The sequence below is a fragment of the Podarcis raffonei genome, chromosome 4 (genome assembly GCF_027172205.1).
Source record: "Podarcis raffonei isolate rPodRaf1 chromosome 4, rPodRaf1.pri, whole genome shotgun sequence".
In the NCBI taxonomy this organism is placed as follows: Eukaryota; Metazoa; Chordata; class Lepidosauria; order Squamata; family Lacertidae; genus Podarcis; species Podarcis raffonei.
In genome coordinates, this window is record NC_070605.1 from 75,933,327 (window position 1) to 75,959,963 (window position 26,637).

General features: G+C 41.5%; 1 protein-coding gene across 4 annotated transcripts in view; it reads right to left on the reverse strand.

Annotated features, from left to right (window-relative positions):
- Nucleotides 1-26,637, reverse strand: part of AFF3 (ALF transcription elongation factor 3) — a 216,280-nt gene that overhangs the window by 45,438 nt on the left and 144,205 nt on the right. For 3 of the 4 annotated variants that reach the window (XM_053384183.1, XM_053384184.1, XM_053384181.1), the window contains 2 exons: nt 18,244-18,295; nt 9,003-9,043 (listed from right to left, as the gene is read on the reverse strand). In XM_053384183.1, the coding sequence (XP_053240158.1) occupies nt 9,003-9,043; nt 18,244-18,295 (93 nt within the window). The remainder of the gene's footprint in view (nt 1-9,002; nt 9,044-18,243; nt 18,296-26,637) is intronic. The other variant, XM_053384182.1, reaches the window with a different exon arrangement.

The window sequence follows — 26,637 nt, forward strand, 5'->3', positions numbered from 1 at the left end:
GGATATGCTGCAACTTGTTATCTTTGTCATGTAGATGAGCCAGGAGGAAATGGGGCTTGCCACAGTGGTGTCTGAAAGCCAATTGGGAACCATTGGTGTCAGAAATAGAAATAGGCAAGTGCCTGCTTGGATGGCCCACAAATCAGTTGGGCTACTTGGATGTTGAAGCAGGTGAATCAGAAAGCCAAGTTCAACAGACCAGCAGCCCAATTTATCTAAACAGAGCAAACTTTATTTGAGTGCATTAGTAAACACTGCATATAAAAAAAGTGCTTATTAGGAGAAATTCACTCTAAAATGCCAATAAATTTTCATGAGGGTTTTTATTTTATTTTTTTAAAAAATCACAAATTGCTGCCAAATGTGGGGAACTAAGATTGGAAAATTGAGAAACAGGGGGGAATTGAAATTCCACCCCTTATTTAATGAAGTAGAAGTTAGGAATTGGGGTTGATAGTATGGCGGGATACTATGGCTTTCAATGTGCATTAAATTTTATGGGTTAGATGTCTTTCTGATTAGCTGTATGAATTACAGTGGTACCTCGGGTTACATACACTTCAGGTTACAGACACTACAGGTTACAGACTCAGCTAACCCAGAAGTCGTACCTCGAGTTAAGAACTTTGCTTCGGGATGAGAACAGAAATCATGCTTTGGCGGTGCGGCGGCAGCTGGAGGCCCCATTAGCTAAAGTGGTGCTTCAGGTTAAGAATAGTTTCAGGTTAAGAATGGACCTCCGGAACAAATTAAGTACTTAACCCAAGGTACCACTGTATATGCATGATGGCTGGTTACAAGTAGGGATGCTTGAGAAATTTGGCTCCTGTGAATTCCAATGTGAACTGACTTGATCCAAGCCTTCCAAACTAAAGTATGGATTAGAATGTAATTATCCCTCGGATTTGTGGTATAGTTCTTGGCTCAAAAAACATGCCAGAATCCATGACAAAATACGTATTTTAGGACAAAATACATTTAGACATATGCATATTGAGCTAAAATGTGCATATAAATATAAATTAAAATGCACCTAAATACAATTTTTTTGTAGGGAGTTTTTGTTTGTTTTTTAAACAGATTAATGTGGACACAATATAGAAGTGAACACATACAAAACTGATACTGACCAAAAATAGACTGATCTGCCTATTCCTCATTACAAATAAAGGTCTCTTAAATCTATAGGTGATGGTGGCACATTTTTACTTTGAATATGAAGCTGCCTCTGAAAATCTGTAATAATAATCTGAAATGATTCACAAGGCTAATTGCCTACTCTTATCTAGACTACACAGACATTGCACTGCAAACTGAGCAGTATAGCTATTTTAGAATCTGGACATACACTAACCACCCGGTGGAGGATATTTTGCAGATCAAGAAACAGAATAAATTTTCAGCTCTGTAGAGGAAAACCAGATAATGCTATGGCTGGCGCAAGCAAGTAGTAAGTAGTAAGGCATGATTCAAGCAAAACTGAGCACTACAGTCGTACCTTGGAAGTCGAACGGAATCCGTTCCAGAAGTCCGTTCGACTTCCAAAACATTTGAAAACCAAAGTGCAGGAAGCTCCTGCAGCCAATCAGAAGCCGTGGAAGCCCCATCAGATGTCTGGCTTCCAAAAATAGTTCACAAACCTGAACAGTCACTTCCGGGTTTGCGACGTTTGGGAGCCAAAACGTTTGGGAACTAAGCTGTTTGAAAACCAAGGTACAACTGTATTAAGTTCCATTGATTTAGTCTGCAGTGCTAATGAGACTTACTTTATACATGCATAGGACTGCAGCATTAAACCTGTTCTCAGAGGCAGATTTAGGGCAGCGTGACTGGTTTTGCCACACTGGGCGCTGAGCCGAGGGGGTGCAACAGGGCATTGCAACTATGACGTAGTGAATTGAGCAGAACAGAAGGTGAGAGGTGGGGTGCCGAATTTTGGCTTCCCACAGGGTGTCACTGCAATTTGAATGACCAAAGTCTGCCCTTGATGTGCTTAATGAAATAAATGAAAATAAATAGTGCTCAACTTTGGCTACATTGTGCTCCGTATTCACAGAGCCACTTATAAAGATATGTGTGGGGAAGAAAAGGTCAGAGTGTGCTAGCCATGCAGGGCACATTAACCTTTCAATAGAAGGCTGACTTGTTCCAGAGAGCTAAACGCCATGAAATAGGCTAGTTTATTTGTTTAAAGCTGGACTTTTTGTGTGTGTCTGTAAGACCTAAGAGTTCATAGGGTTTCAAGGTTGCATGAGAAGAATTCTGCGGAACAGATTACGAGTGCATTATGTTGGAGAGAGAATCAGGGTAGGAGTGGAGGAGGAGGTGGTGGTGGAAGAAGAGGAAAGCACTTACCTTAAGAAAATCTGAAAAACAGCCAAAGGAGCAAAACATTTGGAAATGAAGGAAAGTGGAAAAGGAAGCCTTGGAAATAAGATTCACCATGGGGATTGTAAAAGGCAGCACCATTAAGGCAGCTGTAATAAACATCACAGTTCCTCCTACTCCCCCTATTGTGCGTTTAAACGAGTAGGAAGCAGAATAAATAAAGGGCAGGATTACATGGCAATTCAAGAAATAACCCTTTATGCAGCTATGCAGAAGAGCCACCCCACTTCTTGAGGGGGAACTAATTCTTCCTCCCCCAACTGCATATCACCCCCTGTCCTGGCAAAAGGAAATATTTGTTAATGACAACCAGGAAGTGTCTGATTCAATTTGCAACTCTTGATGACGTTCCTGATAACAATCCTCCAGGATTGTTTACAATAAATATTTTGACAGACTATCTGTTCATTTATTTAAAAAAATTAAGGCTTATTGTACCAGTCAAGGAGGAGGAAGTATAATTTATGAATCCCATGTTGGTGCACATATGTTTGCATGAATAGGAAAATTAAATACTTCCACAGAGATGAAAAGCATTCTGGTGTAGGAAACAAAGTAATTTGCGCAGTAAAACCCAACCTCTTCAAAGTTCAATTGTTTCTTTCCACAAAAGCATGAAAAATGAAAACCATGCTGAATAATGCATGGGTAATGTTTAAATAACACCAGAAATACAACTACAAAACATCCTATCTGATGTGAGTAATTTTGCATTGCCACATTTAAAACAAACGGGTTAGCTGTAACTTTCAGGAAAACAATTGTGATCTAGTAAAGACTATTGACAGACCCATACTTAATCCAACATATATAGATGTCCCTAAAAGGACTTCCCAATGGAAAAGGGGAAATGCTTCTCAACAAGAAAAATCCCAATATCTGAAGGCTCTAGAGCCTATAGAGATTTTTCCTTCATATAAAATAATATAGAAATTGGTATAGCTGAGTTGAAGAGGCTGAATAAGTTATTGGGGGGGGGGCACATTGCAACAATGCTCCAGCACTTGACTTCCTATTGTTTTCTGGGCACAATTCAAAAAGATAAACATTTATTGTATGTCGCTGCAGGACATTTCAAAACAATACTTTTAAAATGTCTACCGACACAAACGTGAGCAAATGCTTTCTTCTGAAGTTAGAACAAAGTGGATGGGTTGTGAACTGGTGGTGGTGGGTATTATTACCCCATTAACATGGGTGGATCACTCCCTGTGAAGTTTGGATGTGCTGCATCTAACTTCCCCTGAAAGGGTGTAGTCCCATTAAGATGGATTGCCTCTCTACATGGAACAGCCCTAGTGCAGAGCACTGCTGACTGGTTACACGGGGCAGCAAGTTGGGATTGTATAGTACTGCCTAATTGAAAGTTGTTGGAACTGATGTACAAGGTCCTATATGGCCTGGGACATGAGCACTTGAAGGAACACCTCCCCTGATATCATCTGGCCCATGATTTAAGATTTGCAAGGAGGTGCCCTGCTTGTGGTGCCATCAATGGGTGAAGCCATAGAGTGGCAGCATAAGGCAGATACTTTATGGTGGTGGCTCTCCAGTTACGGAACTCCTTTCTGATCTGGTTGTCTCACACACTGCTGATGCTCAGGCATAAACTTAAAAGGAACTTACTTTGTCAGGCTTTTGTTCACTGCATTGGCGTTTTAAAAGCTGTTCCTGTTTTGGTGATAATTACTGCTTTATGGTATTTGTATCGTGTTTTAAGACCGTTGCTATCAGCTCTGGGATTCCGTTGGAGGAAGGGTGGGGTCTAAGAGCAGTAAATAAATGATGACTTGCTGCAATGGCAGGACTAGCTCTGTCCCCAACTGAAACCTAGTTTAATATCCGATTGTAGTTAAGGATGCTAAAGGATTCAGTCAGTCCACATTTTGAAGCAAACCAGCCTCATTCACACTTCCCAGACAGACAGGAATTGTTATCCCCCAGGTTTCACAATTTCTTGGCTCAAAAACAATGTGCAAATATTAAAATTCATGTAACCTGTGTATTTTGGGACAAAATGTACACGATTTCGTGATACAGTTGTTGGCTCAAAAGAAGTATCAAAATGTGTATGACATTTGTAATTTTGGGTAAAATGCAAGTTTAAAAAATAATGTTTATGTGTTTTTTTAAACATGCAGATTAATGTCAAAAAAGGTGGGACAGACTTACAAATGATTATACACAAAACAGACACCAACTGAAAGTACAGTTAAACATCCATCTCAAAGTACAGTCCCTCTCAGTGCTATTTTTCTAGAAAAAGAGGTGCCGGAATTCACCATGAACACCTCCCTCATTCTCTTAGAATGGTAATGGCGCCTACCTGAGTTCTGAAGACTTCCGGCTTTAAAAAAGCCCTGGTTCCATTATACTGAAAGGAATCTGCTCCTTGCAGCCTTAAAGGCACTTCCTTATTTTATTTTATTTTAAAAATCATATTAGTTACCCCATCACAAGAGATTATTTGTATGCCTCATTCACAAAGTTCTAATTTTAGTGGTGCCATTCCAAAAAGATGCAGGGCTACAAATCTGTAGGACCCACTTTCCACATGTTAATTTTAACACTGGAATAGTTCCAAATTTTCTCAGTTCTGAAGTGAAATGGAGCTTATCCAGGGATTCAGATCCAGCTGACATGATGCTGGAGACATGAATGTGTGAGGAACTAATGCAATCACTTGATGAAGAACTCTATCAAAGGCTGTCAGAATTCACATAACATTGGCGACATCAGAGTCAGCATATGACGCCACTTTCTGCAGGACACAAGCTGGTTCTGATCTGAACGGCAACAGCATGCGATGCACAATTTGTAATACATCCTTCCTCTTCCATCTTTGTTCTTTGTTCCTTGTGGTGATAGTTTCTCCAGTCTAATGGAAGAGTTGCCCTCATCAACAGATGGAGTTACAGCTACTTGGAGCCATTACAAAAGTTGAAAATAATTTGTGTCTTATTGCTTTCTCACCGCCCAAAGGCAATGCAATATTCAAGTGTCAAAAACAAACAATAAAACAGAAATATTTTTCTTCATTAACAAACCAGATGGTTTCCCCTGCACATGAGTCAGGCATTCACAGCAACTGTTTGACAATGCGTTTACAGCTTGTTCCCCATACTTGCTGCGCTAGGTTAAAGCCTTACACTTAAGGTACCAACAACAACCACTACAGAAAATGTTACTGCTCTGACGTAACATGAACGCACATTAGCTTAAATGTATAGTATCAGGGTATTAATTTTTATATCCTTTTGTTATTTACAGAGTATGAGTAACTTCAAGAAATTTCAAAGGGTCAAAGGCATACAGTGGTTTCTAAGATGATCTTTCTAATATTGTTCTATATACAATTTATTTCATCAAATAATAATTTAGGGCTTCTAGATTCTACTCACTGAATGTTTGTTTTTCTTGTAAATATTTTTGAGGTCTACTCATTTATAATTCATACACATTTTAAAAAAAAATCAAACTCATCAAAGGGCATTAAGTGAGAAAGTCTATTGAGTTCTGAGTGATCACAAATGGTATTTAAGGACTCGCTGAAAGAACTATTTTCTGATCAGTTGCTGCGAAGCATTCCTGTGAAGACTCTACTGACTCTGTCTTTCAAAAACGATGAAAGCAGTCAAAAGGTATGATTAACTTCTTAGTCCCTGCAATTTCCTATTGCTCTATTTGCCCTAGATTTTGGAATTGACTTCCTGCCTCACTGCAAAATGCACAGTTGCTCAGCTTGATAAATTGCACAAATTCATTTTTGATCACAGTTATCTTCTATTTACTACATAGCCAGTGAGGTTAATCATATGCTGAGGCAATTCATATTCCACACACATCTATCCTCTTCCTCCCCATGGTACTTTGCATATTTTACACACCAGGAGATGCTATGTCTGTCGTCTCACTAAAATACTGAGAGGTCATTCCTGGGTGCCAAAAGCCTCCTCTGGTTCACATATATGAGTTCTGGACTGCCTACATGGGTTTCCCTGATCCAAGGGAAATAAACAGGCAGAAGATGAGAGTGCATAATAATTAAATCTTCATATGACAGCAAACTTGTAAGAGCCCACAGTAGTAAACAATTCAAAGTACTGGTGGTCTGACTCCTGTTGAATCTTTAGAAATGCAAGCCTTCTTCATACATGAAACATGAAAAGAGGTCCACACAATTAAAGGGGCAGCAGGGCTGTGCTGCTAGCCCCACCACTGACAAAACACAGCTTCCCCCAGCCCCACCATCCACACAAGGAACTATTTAGAGAGAAAGCCAACACATGCAGATTGTATAGGGTTCCAGGCCCTGGGGATCTAGATATGCAGGCTTTCCACTTGCAGACGTCCATGCTATGCCTAATGTGTGGATGAGGAGGTGCCAGAAGCTGAAGGGGCAAAAGGGCTTAGTGAGCTGGGACAGTCTGTGGCAGAGAAAAATCGAGAAGCTGAAGCTGCTGAGTGGGAGGAGGGAGGGCAAGAGGCTGGTGAAGAATCACAGGTGTCTCTTCCCCTGTTGCTGCAAGATCCCCTCCCCCTTGTCTCCCAGAACCAGGAAAGGCATGAAAAGGGCAGAAGAGAGATTGGCTGCATGCAGGCACAGTCTCCAATTGCTTGGGGAAAGCCCTGGAGAGGAGGAGGCATAGACAGCAGTGAGGAGACAGAGACCTTTAGTCTTGGCAACTGATTTCATGGAGCAGTAGTGGGGAAAATTTTCAACCCAGGGGCCTCTTTTCCTTCTGGGCACTGACCCACTGTTGGGTGTGACCAGAGGCAAACATGGGTGGTGGAACCAATGTAAATGTTTCCTGGTTTCTATGTTCACACAGCCATCCATCCAGACAAGCAAGCAGCATTATCTGGATCTAAGGATGCATTCCAGGAGGAACTACTCAAAGAGATGCAAAATAAGGGTGATTGAGGGGTGTGGCTTGGGAAGAGAGGATGTGGCTAAGGACAGGGCATGGCCTGGAGAAAGGCTCAAGGCTCAGGCAGAGATACCAAGAGGGCTGCCTTTAGCCTCCAGATCTGAGGTCCCTCAACTCTGCTTTAGAGCGTGTTAAGAACAGGCAGTCCATTTCCTCCTAGATCAATTGGGCCACTCCAATGAAAAACCTCTTATCTACATTGTGTTTATTGGTGACACCATACTACAGATCCTTTAGGTGTCACCACCCAGCAGCAGATGTTTGGTTTTTCTAGATGGTGGTGAATGAAGGACTTTTAGATAATTCTGTGCTTCTGATTCTATTGGAGAATATACAAAACCGGGGAGCAAATGGAACTTGCCTTCCATACATTCAGGTATGATTGCGTCTTTTCTTCCTGTTCTACATAACATATATTTATCACAAATGTTTGTGTTCCTTTGTCTCCCAGCACCCTTTTCCCTTTGCAAGATTGGCTAACACAGCTTGAAGCATTCAATCTTTTGATAAGTTTGCAAAGACAAGTTATTTTTCCTGCTGTTTCAACACACACACTCTCTCACACACATACACACACACACTTTAAACAGAACAGGGCTTGTCAATGGAGGTGGGATAGTTTTGATGGTCTCAGCCTCAGACCATAAAGAAATGTTATTCACCCATGCACAACGTATAATTCATCCTAAGTGGCAGGTTCTGCTCTGGAGAAGCAGTTGACTGAGCTGCCTTACAAAGTCAATTACTGCTTATTCTCAGGGAGGCGGGGGAGTCTGGGCCAGAAGGGCTGAGATGCCTGCCAAGAAGGCATGGAAGAATTTGCTTTGTGTCAGCCTGCATGACACAGTATCTCATTTGTGGGTAAATATAAATCTAGTAGGCTGTTTTTGTTTTGTTTTTAAAAAGAGGTGCTGTAAAATGTACCTTCCAAAAACAACATTCCTTTTTCCCTAAAACTTACATAAAATCAAGACTGTGTTAACAGGCAGCCTTTGCACTTCCAAGCAATCTATTTTCATTAAAAGTTCTTTAAGGTAAAGCTACACTGCGTGGCTTATAACCTCATTCCTGTATACCTTCCCTGCTCAGGAAAATGACAGAACATTTCATATATTTCAGTAGATGTTTTGCACAAGTAAAGTCTGAGTAATTAGTTAACGTAAGTATTGTTGTCTATGCAAGTGTGAAGAACTGCCAATAAATTAAAGAGAGAGAGAGAGAAGAAAAGCCTCAGACCAATGTGAATAATAGACATTGTTTTATAAGGGCATCAAATCTAGAAAAAAATCCCCAGGAAAAGGGAAAGGGGGAAAAAAGGAAAAGGGAAAAGGAGAACATCTTGAAATAAATGGTGTACTTATCGCTGAGAAATGAGCCTAGATACGTCTTAAAAAATGTTAAAGCTCAGAATTTACTGCATCATTCATGCAGTTTCATATCTCTCATTTCATGCCACAACAAGGGATTCTGCATACTCCATATGAAATACGGTAAGACTATGATTTTTACCCCAGCAGCAATAAACTCCACGCATGCATGACAAATCCAAGCATGCAAAAATGTTTAGCATCCCAGTTCAGAGATACTTTGGGGACAAAATCCGATTATGAGTTATATGCCACAATAAATAGGGCTCAGCGTTTCATAAAGCAATTTATAGTTCATAAAAATGACAAAATGTACCTGTCGGATAGAACCCGGAGAGCAGATCTCTGTGCTGCCTGCTGGAAGGAAGGGCAGAGATGTTTATTTTATAACTCTGACTTTTAAAACAGGAGCTCAATCAACACTTAAAAAAACAACACATGTCACACACATTCCTATCACGTGTCCAAATTTTAAAGTACTAACAAGTTGCAGTAATATGGATATTTCTGATCTACAAGATGTAATAACACTTTGTTAAGTATGCTATAAAGCCCCCAAAATGGTTAAAGCACAGATCTTTCCATCCATACGATTCTATTCAAATGACTTTAAAAAAAAACCCCAAACCTTGCAGGAAATAATTCCCTTCCTTCCCACCATCTCATTTACCATTAGTCCCCTTCCATTCTTCTGCAAAACAGACAGCACATATTTGGGTCTCTGGAATCATCTGTTGTTATTTACAGAATTGTACGTTTAGCAAACTATGCAAGAACTGCTGCAGGCTTTCTAAGACATCGCTGTGATACACTGTTGGCAAGTTCTGACTGTGCTGCAAAAGCAGATGAATGTTCCATTGATGCTTTACCTCTCAGTCATTGCCTGCTGAAGGTGGTGGGGGAATCCAGATCTTGCTAGTACGTTAAATTGTGGAGGGGAAAAAATCATAGCCTTACGAATTTAACAGGACGCTCCATTTTTATCAGCAAACTAGCTTCCAATTTCTTTATTGACCATTTGCTGACATGAGTCTCATGGAATGTACTGACATGGATGGCTTCGTTTTCAGTGACTAACTGAATATACCTAATATTACGATCGTCTTGGCTACAATCTTGGCCTTGGCTTTAATCTCATACATTCTGGATTTCTGCCAACACTCTTTGGAATGAAGAGTTCGTACAAACAACTGTACCATTAAATCAATGGTGATTACTTTACACCCAAAGTTGTGTAAGATCTTTATAAATAGAGTAGCCCCTTGCTATATTTATGTACAGTAAGCTTGTGTGCATTCAGTTTTACATGCTTGGCAATTTAGTTTTTTATTTATGGGTGGGGGGAATGGCAAGGGGGCGGGCATCCAGGAAAAAAAGACTTTGGCAATCCCACCTACCATTGCACCCGAAGTGTTTTGACTATACACGTTTTTTGTTTTAGATGCGATCCATGGAATGTAGCCCCCACATAACTTGTGTGCTTACTGGACTACATTTTATTACATTCAAGAAGCACGAGGTGGCACATATGGTTATCCTCCTCCCATTTTATCCTGACCAAGCTGAGTTTTAAGGCTGAGAAGAAGTTTGAATATGGGTCTCTCTGGTGCAAGACTTTGTTGATGGTCTACTTAGGTACAATTTCATTCACAGCACGAAACGATGGTTCTGCATATTTCATAATTCTACCTTGCATGTCCCACTATCTCCATGTGAGGGGACTTTAGCAAGTCAGAAACCTTATCTTTGTAGAGAGAAATCCTGGTTACAATCGAAAGTAATGGTTCTTTGTTTTTCAGTGGGACTTCTTCATCTTTCCTGCTTGCCGTGAGTGACAGGCTGCATGACCCACCCTGCAATTATTTCATTAATTCTAACACTTTATTTCAGGATTTTTCAAACTGGTGCCACCGCCGGCTGTTGTCCAGTTGGGGCATAACATGGTCTTCTCAGTGGTGGTTCCCAGCTTGTGGAATGCCCTTCCTGGGGAGGTGCATCTGCCTCTTTTATCAGCATCATCATCAACAACAAGCTGATATTGGTAGGTCTTTTCAGAACCATTTAACTACAGACCTGAAATGGGTCCAAATAGAACAGTTTTCCCAAATTTGATAAGCAGATCTGCCACATCTCCTCTTCTTCTTTGTATTTATTTGCTCATAAGTAACAAATAATTCTATGACGCTAGTAAAGATGCCCCCCCCCCCAAGATCTGATAGGGAAATTAAGAAATTATGTACTCTCAGAATGTCTGTTTGAATCTCTAAAAGCTTGTGTAAGGTACAAGTTTTTTGTTCTGGTTCAAATTCCATTACCCTGGAGTAATCTTTGAAATTAACTGGAAGATGATCACATACCTATGTATGATGATAACCAACAGGTGATATAACTATATGTTGAAAGGTGTAAAAATAGCGTGCCCTTAACTCTGCCTTGTGTGCTCCTTTTAAAAAACCAGAGCTCACGCAAGGAAGAGAGCAGATGAATCGCTCACATGGGCAAGATGCCAGAAGTGAAGAACTTGGAAAAATTGCTTCAGACTATGTCATGATCATGGAAAGCTCAGATGACATACCGTTCAGGAAGGTAGGTAGACAATAATATATTACCGCTCCAAAACAAGAGCAGAACAGCCACAGATAACTCCTGACTCCGCCCAAATACAACAAAGCCCAGTGTCACTGAGTAAGACTATTTTAAGGACCCTATGCACACAGCCTATGGCAGCGCAACTAATTTGACAGAAAATTATCAAAGACGATTATCAAATAAAAATTAGGCTGCGTAGAAAAGTAATCTCCTGCCAACTCATTTTCTTCCATGTTGCTATACTAATTCTTTTTAACTTGCACAGGTTTTTGGTACAAAGATGCAACATTGAACAACATACACTCCAGAACTCAAGTTGACTCGAGTTTTTCACTTCGGTAGTGTGTGTACTATGAGTTACTATCATTTGTAATATGTACTTGCTGCGTGCATTAAAAATACATTTTAAACCAAAAAACAGAAGGGTAAGAAAACATCCCTGCAGAAAGTGTGTTGTGGTGCACAGGGTTCTGCCACCAGCACAACTCTTTCCCCTTCGATGCCTGAGCTGCTCTGTCGGCTGTGGGGCTCAGATGTGAAAAGTGAGTCACCTAATCCCTGAAAATTATGCTCAGTGTAGATTCATTTTTAAGTTACAAGCTGATTGCTTATTAAAGTATAACTGATGCACTTCCCTCCTCTGTGCCAGTTAATTAGCAGCTTTTGAAAATATTTTGGCCCCTCTAAATGTTACATAAACATCTGTTTTACCATAATCACCCTTGTCAGATAATATTAGTTTATTTGTCAACTTCTTGCTGTGCGTTGATGTTTTATTTATTTAAACGGTGTTAATGCCACTTCTAGAAATTTCATATTGACTATTTCTGTTTTGACAATTTGCCAGTGGACAACTATTTTTTTTTTAAAAAATCAAAGACCTACAGGAAACATTTTTCAGCCTGAAAGCCACATTCCCTCATGCACATCCTTCCAGGACCTGAATATTTCTGGTGGGTGTGACAAGACACACATGACTCTCCATCCTCCATCTACTTCAGTGATAGACTCCAGACAGATAAAACCACTAGAGGGGTCCCAGAGAAGGGTTAATGAGGAGTGTGGCTTGCAGAGAAAGCATGGTCTGCTCAGTGTTCTTCAGGGACAGATAGAGGTACCAGGTGGGCTGTATTTGACCCCCAATCTTTAGGTTCCCCAATATCTGCAGGAAAACTATGTGGAAACAAGCTGGGAAATATATTTTTTCTACAGGCTACAAAATACCATGGTGGCGTTTCTATTAAAAAACAGGGGGGTGGGGATGCTCTCCTGTTTCTCTGGAGACAGAGTCAGACCGGATTTGTGGAAGGGCTATAGCTCAGTGGTAGAGCACCAGGTTTGCATGGAGAAGGTCCCAGCATTTCTGGGAGGGCTGGAACCCCAGAAAGCTGCCGCTAGTCAGCATACAGACACTACTGAGCTGGATGTATAAGGTCACTTCCCAAGTTCCAATTTGCTAAGTATTCATTGCTGCTGTAGCTACCACAGCACAATCTATATCTCCTTCGTGACTATTAAAAACAAAGGGCAACACTGGGTTGTCCAAAAACCAGAACAGCAATGGCACCCTTGCACACATCACAGTGGTACCTCAGGTTACATATGCTTCAGGTTACAGACTCCGCTAACCCAGAAATAGTACCTCAGGTTAAGAACTTTGCTTCAGGATGAGAACAGAAATCGTGCTCCGGCAGCGCGGCAGCAGCAGGAGGCCCCATTAGCTAAAGTAGTGCTTCAGGTTAAGAACAGTTTCAGGTTAAGAACGGACCTCCGGAACGAATTAAGTACTTAACCCGAGGTACCACTGTATATTCTAGCAAACGGGATCTGCAACAACATGGCGTACTCCTGTTTGACTGTTTCATTTAGTCTGCCATTTGCTCCTTCATTATATTCCATCCCATTTTCCTTTGCGCCTGGTTTTCTGTTTCCACCACCCGCAGAGTCAGTCAGCACAGCATTCCAGGGCCACTAAGCACATTAAGTCCCCATTGGTTTATCATTCTGGCTTAGTTCCTATCCACACCCCCCCCCAGGCTTTTTGCACTCTTGCAAACCTTGGGGTCTTCTCCTGTCTCCCCTGTTGTGGCAGGTGATGCTTTTTTAGCTACATAAGCAACAATGCTCACAGATAAGAACCAGAAATTCAGGGAACACCGTGTATGTGTGTGTGTGTTGCAAATAAGGAATGTTGAGCCCAGGTATTTGACCTAAAACTGTTCCCTTGAAGCTGTGTTTATAGCTCCTTATCTTTATTTGAAATCAATACAGTTATTTCAGGAAACTTGCTACTGTACACAAAGAAGGGTTGAGATTCTGCTCAAGTGGATTTTAACAATACTGCTGTGATAGAAGCAGGAGCAGGGGAGGGGGGACCATTGATGGTCGGGAATACAGAGCGAAGAATTTCAGGTGAATTGCTCAGCTTCGATACCTCAGTTGCCATAAATTGTAAGATACAAGATTTTGTCCATCTCTTCCCCCAGCCCTCCATTAGTGGATATAGATTCATTCAGCACTAGGTCGATTGATTTCCCCTCAGCCTATTAATCACTCTGGAAAAGTTCCAGCTGTACTTCAAGTCCATGAGACAACACAAGTATTCTAACAGCAGTAATAATTTTGTGGTTCTCATTCTCTTCAGATTGCATCTTCTATCTCCAGCTTTTATTGCAACAAGTCAGAGGTTGGGGAAATAATCAGCAAATATTTAGGTTTCAGTGTCGGTAAAACAAACTACCCCCAAACTGCCGTGAGTTGCAATCTGTTGGTGAAAGGAAATCAAAGGGGAAACTGAATGCCTCCATTGTAATTGGGAGTGAAAAGTGAGCAACTTCAATGTAATTAGAGTACAGCAATGCATGGAACAAGCTGAAAGGAAGCTGAGGAAGAGATGACCTGTGCCTTACAATGGTCAGAGAAATTTGAAAAAATGCTAATACTGAGGCCAGATACTATATGCTGCATTAAGCTTTGAATCTGCAGGCATTTAAACCTATGTTACAATTTAACAACTTTACTAACTCCTTTTTAACAATAAAGAAGAACTATGTGATGGGAGAGGTGTCCACCAGTTATTGATGTAGAGGAGAAAATAGACTGGACCCTAATTATAGGCTGGGATAATTCATAGTCGGGAAGAACAATCAATGCAACTTATTTCTTGTACTTGCTGGGTAGTAAACAGGCTACACTACTGCTGTAACCTGGCCACAACTATGGTAATGGACACAATGAGCATCTCTCCAGTACGTTCTATATTAAAGAATCTAGCTTATGATATAAACGATTGACACACAATAAAAGCAAGGGCAGAATGAAACAACCTCTGCTTAGTCAGTGAATGTGGAAGACAAGTGTTTCAAAAGCTAGGCATTAAAAAAAGGAAAAAAAGAGTAAGTTTAAGAAAAGATGGCCCTGAATGGAAAAATGATAAATGGGAGGAGAAGGTGTCATTAGTGTTTGAAGTGTATGTATGATCAACTTAGTTCATTAATAATAATGATATTCCTTTTTATTATTGCATATATTTTATTCTTCAATAATATATGTTGTTGTTGTTGTAGTTGATGATGATGATGATGTTTGTTGTTCTTGTGGTGGTGTGTCTCGAGAAACAATGGAGTGCGCCTCGGGGGGGCGGGTGAAGTCAAACCACTGAGGAATCACAGAGCCTGCTGTGGCTGCAGACACCAGTAATTTGTAACTGCTGCCTCCTCCATTGTTTTTGCTGTGTTAGCAGAACCAAAGTGACCTCCCCGGGGCACAAGCCTGGGCAGTGTGTATGGAAGTCCTGGCCTGCCAAGACAACAAGGCCCCCTGCTCAGCCTCGCTGATGTGGTCCAAAGGAAAGTGAAACAATACATTTGGCACCAGCTTGGCTGCAGGAATTGCCAGAAGGAGGTGTACAAGACGCTATCAAACCACCTTAGGGACTGCACACCATATTTATATAGGGTTTTGCAAGGCAGTGGATAGCAAGAGGAAAAAAATAGGTAGATGACAGACAGACAGAGTTTTGATAGCTTGCCTAAAACTTGAGAGGGGGGAGGCACATTTAGTTTTGCGCACTGAAGCAGCACTAACCCATACTTTGGACTGAATATGTCCTCAGGTGGTGCCTGCTAATGGGGAGGAGGACATGCTGAAAGAAGGAGGTTCAGTGCAGACTATAGAATTATCAGGGAAGCAGGTCACCTTACATTCTGCATAACCATTTCTAAGCTTCCACCTTGCCTCTGGGTGTCACCTACCAAACAATGTAATTGCACAAGCAATGCTAAATTCACCGAGCTCACAGAGATGAATGAGGTTGTGCAACAGCAGCCCTTCCTGGCAAACCCTCTCTGCTCCTGCCCACATTCCCTTCACTTTCTAACGCCATCCAAGTGCTTACTTTACATAATTTATGACAAGCATAGAACTTTCAGCGCATCGCTGTGGAATATACACTTGACCTTATCTCTATTAAGCACATTCAAATCAAGTCTCTTTTGTGTTGTACACACAGTACTACAGAGCTGGTCTCTGCACCATTTCTTTCAGGCACAGACATACAGCAATACATAGAAGGCGGCTTTTTAAAAATAATGAGCATCTGCTGTAAAGGGCAGTGGCTGCTGAAATCATTAAACGTAATCATTAAACCATCTTCTATTAAAATCTTGTTAGCCAATTTTAGATGCATTACTACTAAGACACTATTAATGAAAACTGTCATAGCTAATCTGGGCTTGGAATGCTGAGATTTAAAATACTTTAGCTTGGGAGTTATATCAGCGTGCCCTTAGGGAAGGCTAAGGTTTAGGTGGCAGAGTAACTTTAATGTCCCCTGAAAGGTTTCGACTATATTTTATTAAAACAAGTTAATTGTATTGCTTATGTTAAACATGTCATTTGATGATGATACACAAGTTTAAAAACTGTTAAGTAGCAGTCATGTGTGCGCATGAATAGGATTGGAAGATGGGCTGACATATGGGGCAGTGGGGGTTAACTGTAGTCCCAGCTCCCACAAAACACTGCCCCACTGAAGCTGCTATTTAGTCTTGGAGCGAAAATGCTAGGTATAGTCCTACCTGGTATGATTGTTCAAGTAATCTGAATTCATCATAATATTTTAGCACATACTTACTAAGTGTGTGTGTGTGAGAGAGAGTGCTACTACTTGAAAAGTACTACAACAAAGTTCTTTTTCTTTCACTCACAGCCAGAGTTCCATTTTGAAGCCATGTCTCTAAAGATGGATTTTGGTTGCTTCTTTAGCTTCTATTTATACAATTTCACAATTTCTTTGGCAGAGGCCAAGAGTACATACCAGGGTGTTGCCGTTTATGAACCTCAGGAGATGTGAGAGGCAAACAGACTGGATGAACTTTAGTTACATATTCCAGACAAGCACAATGGCTCTATTTATTCAGACTAAGCTGCTGAATGCAGATGGATTGGCTCTGTGGGCAATAAATTTTCACAGCCACAAAACCTCAGTGGCAACCAACCTGATCCTGCAGAAGGGTGGGGAAACTGCCTACAAGCCTGAGGTTGTAAAAATAAGTTAGATTATTTTTCCACATATGTAAACTAGTCAGTCAAATTCTTTTAACACTGATTGACATGAATTCCACAACTGGCTTCAGTGGCTTACTTCTTCCCTATAGAGTTCTACTTTCTTCTATAAAATGTTCTATCCTAAAATGATAGGAAGCAAAGTAGAAAGGAGGAAGGAAAGGAAGGAGGGATATTTGCATAATAGTTAGCAATCACTGTTTAATATAATACACCCAAGACTGATTTAAACGGCCCAGTGACCTCTATACTGAAGAACAGAGAATCGAAATATGGATATTTCATGTGTCATTCCACACTTCAGGGGAACCAAGAGGCAATAATCATGACAACTGAACAATCTTAAGTATGATTTTAACATCTCCATGACACAAAGCTTCAGACATTTTCTGAAAGGATGATGGCAGAATTATTGCTCTATGTATTATAAATCAAAGGGAATTGGGTCATTTTAACTTGCAGATTTATGTTAACTACCAAGCGGTCTGCTAATTGTGAGCTCTTCAGATATTGATTGGGGATCAAAAAGGTAAGTTCTTCTCCAAAGTCGGTGGAATTAAATAGGCAAGCAGGAAAAATTTCTATCCCCACATTAGCTCTTCTGATCACTGCCTATAAAATTTTAACTATGATTTTAACTGGATAAATGATGAGGAGCAAAGGAGGAAAATACATTTAGGTAATTAAAATTAAGGATCTAATGTGTGTGGCTAATTAATTACAGCAAGCTTCTTGACACATGAACAGCTCAACTTTGTTCTCCTCTTCCTCCTCCTTCATAGCTTCTTCTCTAACTCTTAAGCTTATTTATTTAACGTAACACATTGAGAGCATTTTCATGCTACCACACATTCTCTGCTCTTGTAGCCATACACTTTCATTGGAAAATCCCATGTTATTGTCTGGGCTTGTTCCCCTGGGACATCCTACAGTGCTTTAATTTCTAGGAAGAAAGAGAGGCAGAGGCTATGAGGAAATATCATTTCCTCTTTAGCACTTTAACACTTTAACAACTCGTTGCCCTCCACTTGTTTTGGATGACAACTCCCATCCACTGCAGCCAGTGCAGCCATGGCTGGAGCAAAACCTCTTCACTAGGCTGAGGACAATTCCCCCATTTTACTTCAGCCCTATATGACACAGCCATCACTGCTCAGAGGACTGCCCTGACTCCCAGGAGAAAGTCTTATGAGCGGGGAGAAGGGAAAGGTCAGCTGCCTTCTAGTTGTGCCACCATTGGATACCATCCAAGAGCTATAACTCTATACACATTATTAACTGGATCCTCAGCTTTGTATGAAATGCTTCTTATGAAATATTTAAATGAGTTATGACATCATCAGCATACCTCTATCATTAGATCATGCAATTTTTATATTAATGAAAAACTTTAGTTTTGTTACCTGGTCGTTCTCCTCTTCATCACTGCTCAACTTGAGGTCATCTTCTAACATCCTGGAAAGAGAAAACAACAAATGACCTACATTTAAGTCCCATAAAACAATTCAGATATAGTTTAGATAATAAAAGCCTCTCAATTATGTGGCACTATGATGTAAGAAGAACGTTGGTGAATCGGACCAAATGCACACATGGATCTGGCTTCAAGGATGACGTTGTGTGGGTGGTGGAGGGCACCCAGATTCTGGTTTCACCAGGGCAAGGCCTGGTCAATAACAACAAACAAACAAAAACAAACTATTGTCTGTTCACTCAGCTTTCCTGTACAAAGGGAGGCAGGTCTTTCAGGGAACAGAAACGTGATGGGTGCTGCCACCAAGTATATTAGAGGGAAGGATCAATAATGGAGGGAAGCAGAGGAAGAGGCGGGAGTATGAGGCCTGTGAGGATGCTACCTGGCAGGGCTAGCATATCAGGCAAAATAGCATGAGGTGTGGGGGAACTGATCGCACAAGTTGCTCAAGGAAATAGCTGGTTGTCTCATGACTGGCTCAGGAATCTGTGAGGGAATGGTTTTTCACCTTTTCTAATGTATAAATTAGTGATAGTGATAGTGATGCTTATAGGTCTCTCTTTTCCCCTACAAAAGTGACTCAAAGCGACTTACAGAAACATCATCAAAAGCCAGTATAGAAACAAGAACAAAACAGAAACCTGAAGCGCTCCTCCACAATATGCAGAGATTCCACTCAACCCACACAAGCTGCTCTAGCGGCTCTTCCTACAACCCCTGTTTTGAGACTGGAGGCAGGTGTGTAAAGGGTTGTGTGTGAAGTTCCTCCCTTTCCCATTTCAACAGCTGTACTGTCTGGATGAAAAGTGAAACTTTTCCCCCAGAGCATCATTGAAAGGCAACAAACTATGTTGTCATTTGCATTTGAGAGAGCTGCGATCCTACTTCTGAGGCTGCTGGACCAGCATTTGAAAGTCCCATTGTTCTAGGTGCATTTTGCGACAGGTAATTTCATTAATACGAGAATTTTTCGGAGCTCTGGGAGCAGTACTGCACTTAAGATTTCAGATTAAAACAAGCGTAAGATTTTAGCTGCAGTTCATTCATTTTCAGCTTTGTATTCTTGTTATAAAAAAGCGCGCCTAGACATTCCATTGTGGCGCCCATAACTTAGGTTTAAGGTGCCATTTAGCACCTAAGTTTTCATATCTCAGTTTCTAACACTGTGCTGGACATATTATTCCCTTTTTTCCAGGCCTGTGTCACTCTGCTTTCTACACAGGCCCTATCCCCACTAGGATCACGACAGAGTGCCATCCTGTGGACACCAGAAGCAACCAGAAAAAGTTTGGTGCGTGCTAAAGATTCATCAATGAGACTTGCTTCCACTGAGGAGAGAGGCAATGCTGTTACACTTGAATAGCAATCAGACCTCAACACTGCAAATTTACCCCAAATGGTATGCAAAGTAGTGGCTAGGAAATATAATTTCTACTTAGTATAAATTCACATAACAGACAAGAAAAAAGTACAATGCTTGACAACTCTGCATGAAGTCAATTTTTTTGGTCACTGCTATCATTTATCTCTTAAGTCCAGAAGTGTGACTCTGTCACAATCCAACTTGGAGGCAATTAACACTTCACACAGCATCAGGGGTCCTCAAAGTGTCTAACTACACAGTAGTCATGTGCTTCCTGTGCTCCCAAGTATTTTGAAGTGTATCTCCTCTTGGTGCTTAACCAAAGTTAACTGCTTGAGGTATTGGCTTGATGACTGGGTAGAGAGCCTTCTGAGTGACAGAATCATGTTTCTGGAATGTTCTCCTCAGAAAAGCGTACCTGGCATCTGCACTGTCATATTCTCAGTGCCAGACAAAGACCTTTTTGTTATCCCAGGCTTCTTAAGAATGCTTGACCCTGATCTGGTATATTTTTATTTGAAAGGTGAAATAAAATCTATTAAACTTGAAGCAGCAGACAAGTACCAGAATTCCTATGAAGCTGCTTGGCATGAATTGAAAATAGAAAACAGAGGGTAAGTGATAATATTTGTAATTCTCCTAGAATCACAAACAGGTGGCAAACTGGGTCATGTGTTTCTTTAATAATAATAAATCAGTTCAAAGGAATATCCCATTAGTTAGGATCCCATTATTCTTTGAGAGAATTTGCATGCATTCTGACTGTCAGTCAAATCAGCTAACATCAATAAATATTGACTGGAAAACATGCAGAGTCTGGTTTTTTTTTATTTGTGCAAAATGAACCATCTACTGCAAACTCCAAGAAAAGGCATACCTCTGAAAAATATGTGCTAAGATTAATCTATTGAAACACACAGATAAAAGATATCTAACTATCAAAACATAAATACTTCATGAATAATGGGTGGACACATGTTTCAATCAGTGTTAATGAAGTGAAATTTACTGCTCTTATCCTCTTCCCATCACATAACAGATGGTTAACCTTGCCTAATGCATATCTACATCCAAAGCATGAATTTCATTTAGGACAATCTGCTAACACAGTATCAACGAAGCTGCCATTTTAAACAAGCTGTTGTGGCAACTCTATCACTGAAACAGTCCCACATGCTAAAAATCTAATGTCCAATTTTGCTGCTGTGTTTTTGAAAACCACAACACTTATTTGTTTAGAAGGAAACAGAAAAAACCCAGAAGATTGTTGCTAACATAGGAACAGAGGCGGAACTAGCTGCTCTGACACCCATGCTGTGCACCTGGGGGGGGGAGCATTCCAGGGGGCGGGATGAGTGTCCGGGGGGGGGCGCCGCCAGCAGTGATCATCCCAGGGGGCAAAGCGAGCGGCCCATGGGAGGTGGAGCGAGTCGCCCATGGCAGGCTGTTTCCTGGGAGGGTGGGCAGGGGGAAGGGAGCTGTGCTGCTTTGCCAGCACGCCTTCCTCCCTTCCCTCTTCCTTTTGACAGCTTGGAGGAGGCTTCCCCCCCCCCAGGAAGCAGCCCAGGAGCGGGGGCAATGGCACACCGCCCACCCGCGACTCCCAAGCCTCCCCTGAGCTGTCAAAACGAAGGGGGAAGGTCGCCATCAAGTTGGCGCAGCTCCGCCCTTTCCCCCGATGGCTCGGGGTAGGCTTGGGAGTCATGGGCGGGTGGTGCACCAAATGTCACTCCCCTCAGCGGTGACACCCAGGGTGGACTGCACCCACCCACCCCGTTCTTCTGCCCCTGCATAGGAAGGTGAACGATTAAAAAAACCAAAACGCAATTTGCAAATATTTCAGTGGAGCCCACTAGGATGTCTCTAGAAACCTTCTATTGTGCATTAGAGTACAAGTGGGGCCTGCAGCAAATGCTGACATGGAGTATTCCTATTCAGTTCTTCCAGCCATGCCATTCTACAGGATACTCCATTCCATTCCACCAACTGCATCAGTAGCTCATCATCCTGGGTTCACTGACTGTATACAGGTGCTCATGACTTTTTGTTATACAGTGGTACCTCGGGTTACAGACGCTTCAGGTTACAGACACTTCAGGTTACAGACTCCGCTAACCCAGAAATAGTACTTTGGGTTAAGATCTTTGCTTCAGGATGAGAACAGAAATCATGTGGCGGGGCGGCGGCAGCGGGAGGCCCATTAGCTAAAGTGGTACCTCATGTTAAGAACAGTTTCAGGTTAAGAATGGACCTCCAGAATGAATTAAATTCTTAACCCAAGGTAGCACTGTATTTTTTTAAAATCCTCCTACTTCCCATGTGAATTAAGACCCTCCCACTTTTTTTTATAACACTTTGCAGCGGCATGGCATTATAAGCAATATTCTTCTTTCTTCTTTCTTTGTCGATCACTCCTAGCCGAGTAAGATTGTCTTCCATGAACATGGTCTTAACAGTGAGTCCGTAAGTGACTGTGGAGGCCAATTCTGAATCCACACGTCCTTCTACAGTGGGGACATAAGTTTCCGGGCGGGTGTTGATCATGGTGAGTGGTTTGCCAAACGTGCCTTCCTCTTAGCTCATTTCTCCTTTCCGTCCTGAGTTTGTACTTCTTCACAGTCCGCAGCACCTTTAGTAAAGGCTGTTTTCCAGTTGAAGCACTCGCAGGCCAGTGTTTCCCATAGGATGGCATTATTTAAAAAGGGAGATACAATTCTGCATTCCACATTATGCCTCATGAATGGCAACAGCATTTGCCAATAATACTAGTACAGTGATGGGCCACAAATGAAAAGGGTTTCAGTGTGGATTGCAGCTGAGTTTGGTTGCTTGTTTTGCTCTTTCACCAAGGGTCCTTCAAATATGCTGGTGTCTCTCCTCTTGCTGTTTTGGATACGTAAGAAAGGCACACGAAGAAAGAGTCTGTCATTAATGGGTGACCTGCAACAAAGTGTTGCAGTGTGAGGGCGTGTGTTCAGGAATCCAGTTAGTGGCTCCATTCCACACCTCCAGTTTGTTTGTTTACCCCTGGAAGCCTTAGGGGGCAATCCTACGGCAAGATCCAGTGGGATGAGCATCTTAGGATGCAGTGGGACTTAGGCTGGAATGGATCCTAAACCAGTTTAACTGGATCATGTTACCTGGCATAGAAGATTATTTTAAAGGCTTGTTTTCCCTCTGCAAAGAAGCAGCAGTAGCCCTACTGCTGAATGGAATGTGAATCTGGTGTAACTTTATGATGGTTTAATTTACCCTGGCTAGCTTTACAACAGCTTCTTGTGCTCAGGATTGCTCCCTTATTTATACCTCTTAACTTGAGTTTCTGGATGGTTCTACTTTGGTTATGCAAGAACTGGAGAACTGAGTTTCTTATTAGTACATAAAATGATGGCACATAAAATAGTAGAGAATAGTAAGTTAAAACACATATTTGTATTCCTAAATTCCAATACTAAAAACCACAAATGAATACTGCAAATGCTAATTAAAATAGTACAGACATGGTATAGCCCACCACATTGACATTGCTGTAAAGTAAATATAGCAATGCAAGATTTAATTACCAAACATAAAAGCAAAATTGTTGAAAAACTAAGCTGCAATCCACTGTAACAAAATTAGCAATCTCAGTAAAGAGAAATAAATAGCTGCAATTTTCCACCTGGGTAGAATCCATCTTCACAGTTCTGCTTTTCCTTTCCAAGCCATTAAGGGTTGGTAAATGAACTGTTACATTCCTGTCATGTTGATTATATCCAATGTATTGACTGCGTTTTGAAATGCAACGCTGAATAAGAGCCTGCCTACATGTTACACTCTCTATGTCAGAAAAGTCCTACTTTGTGAGAGGTTGTGCATGTTGGGAATTCTGAGACTACTCCACTAACAGGCAGAGAAAGCTGGAGGTGACAGAAATCACACACACTCAAGCACACAGGAAGAAGAAGCTGTTGGAACTAATTGTCCCCTGGGAGTTGGAAAGAAACTGGGAATATGACCCACCATTAAGCGGAAGCAGAGGTGGGGGGGGGGAGCAGGAAAAGAGGCCAACAGTGGTTTCCACTTAATGTGTATCCCTCCCCAACCCCAGGAGCCTCCAGAATTTTCTACAGGCAGAGTTTGGCTGCACAGAGCTGCTTTTCATGTGGTGAGTAGACTGTGTAGTCAAGCTCTGACCGAGTAGACACATTATCAGAATATGAAATGGGTTGAGCTAGACTTCCTCCCCTCTGAATATTGGCTTGTCTCGAAATGCCTCAGGGTTTTCAAAACTGGGGGGAGGGATTTCTCCACTTCAACTTTTCTCCCATTCCTGATTCTAGAAAGTGTAGTTTTTAATTTATCCCAACTCACCTACCAGCTACACTTCCCAGACTTCTTGGCAGTAGTAACACAGGCTCTAAGTTGATTCAGAGATCTTCACTGAAAAATGAGGAGCAGCTTAGAAACAGCACTTGGTTTTCACCAGCCCTTTCCTCTGTCTTTGCTTTCTTCTGTCCTCACAACTTGGTAAGTTCAGGTAAAGAGGTGGGAGAAGGGGAAGGATAAATGGCTGGTGAAAGGGCTGGCTTTCTGGGCATTGCCAATTTTGTTGTTGTTGTTTTGAAGGGGAAACCCTTGCATTCCGAGCTGCTCCAAAAATCTGTTCACCTTCTCTGGTGGGCCTTATTGTGGGACTGTGTTCACCTTGCCTGCCAAGATCTGATGGGGAAGCCCGGGGGCTATTTTCCTAGGCTTTCTGCCTGGGAAATGGATCCCACCCGCTTGCCCAGCATATAGAGGGGGCCCGTGGTTTGCTCTGCAACCACTTTTTGTCGCATTAACAACAGGATGGTCAGTTGTCCATGGTTCTCCTTAGGCCCCAAAGCCTTACCACCAAGAAATTCCCAGCATAAAGATTCCTTGAAATAGTAGCTTGCCAGGTACTCTGGATCTTTGCTAAGGGTTCAGAAGTCCTGGCAATTTAACACTTCCATTTCTGTGCTGGGGTTTGGAGTGGGAGGAGAATGAGTAAACAATAACAACTTTCAGCAAAATTTGCATCGCCACTGAATAGTTTTCATTGTGTACCGCTCTCACCCAGCATGTGATCTTAAAGAAGAAGAGTTTGGATTTGATGTTGTTGTTGTTTAGTCATGTCCGACTCTTCGTGATCCCATGGACCAGAGCACACCAGGCACTCCTGTCTTCCACTGCCTCCCACAGTTTGGTCAAACTCATGCTGGTAGCTTCGAGAACATTGTCCAACCATCTCATCCTCTGTCGTCCCCTTCTCCTTGTGCCCTCAATCTATCCCACTTTATCACTACCCGAAGGAGTCTCAAAGCGGCTAACAATCTCCTTTTCCTTCCTCCCCCACAACAAACACTCTATGAGGTGAGTGAGGCTGAGAGACTTCAAAGAAGTATGACTAGCCCAAGGTCACCCAGCAGCTGCATGTGGAAGAGCAGAGTCGTGAACCCGGTTCACCAGATTACGAGTCTACCGCTCTTAACCACTACATCACACTGGCTCTCAACCAAAACCAAGTCAGGCCTCAGTGCAGAAACTTTCTAAAAAGAAACAAAATAGAACCCAACCTTTCTCAAAACGTTGCTAAAAAGGACAAAATAATTATAATACAGTTCCACAACACTTGTCTACATCCTTGGCGGTAGATAGTGCAAAATAATTTCTTAAATATGACAGTTTTACTGTCCAAAGCTTGAAAGAGATCTACAACATAATCCCACTTTAGGATCAAAGAGGCCACATAAAAATGAGAGCATGTATGAAAATGAAAGAACGATGGTCACTTACCAGAAGATTATTTCTCTGCACTGGCCTAAACATTCCCATCAGTCAAGGAGCCTGCCAAAGTTTCAGGACTAATCACTTACCACAGCAGGAAGAAACAGGTTTAAGCAATAAAGTGTCCAAGGGGGCTACTCAGTTTACCTAGTCACATCTTGCTTCCTAAGATTCCATTGAGTCCATTCTGGTTGCTAGTGATTAACAGCTATTTTGGTAAGTTTATACGCCTTCAATTTCTGCTAACAGCCTGCTGCTGCCTTTTGAAAATATTACTTAATTTTTAAACATGAAGGGCGTAATATGTGGTGATACATTATATTATTTCCGTGGTGTTAACACTCTACAAATTGCCTACCAGCTTGCTGAAAGTGCAGTATCTCCCTTCCTGTCAAGTTAATTGCAAAGCCTTTCTCTTTCTTTCCTCAAAATAATTTGCTTCCTCAGCTATTTTCACGGGTTTACACTTTTACCTTGGATATGGCAAAGCAAAATTAAGAGATCTGAATATTTATATAGAGTACTACATATCATTTGTAGAATATCATGGGGCTGTATCCATACTAAGTTCCTGTTGAACTTGGGTCCCACTGAATTCAACAGGTTAGGTCAGCATGGTGATTTACACCTGATTTATTTCAATGGGAACTGAACACAGATTAGTTAGTCTAGATTCAACCCCATAGTGCGTCTCATAGCAAAATAAGAGACAGAACCATTCCTATTCCAAAAAGTCTATAGCATAGGGCAACTTTTCCCAACTTGATGCTCATATTTTATTTCATTGCAGCTCCCATTAGCTCCTGCCAGCATCGCAAATGGTTGTGGATGCTGGTAGCTGTAATAGAAAGCATCTGGAGAGCATCAGGTTGGAGAACGCTGGTGTAGAATTATTGGGGGAGGGAGTTAAAACAGGAAATGAGAGGGGAAAGGCACAATATGTTTGCTGGAATAAGTTGTAGAGTTTATGAACAGGGCAAAAGAGAAGTCAAGAGAAATTTTGTAGGCCTTTGAGAAATTTGGCACAGCTTAGGGGGACAGCTTTTGATATTAGATGTGGCTGGCTGAATAATGTGGGACATCCTCAGAGATTATAACGTAGGAAAACTGCTCAGAGGCTTTTTGTCAATTAAGCAGTATATAAATCTTGTCAAACAAATCAGAAGAACA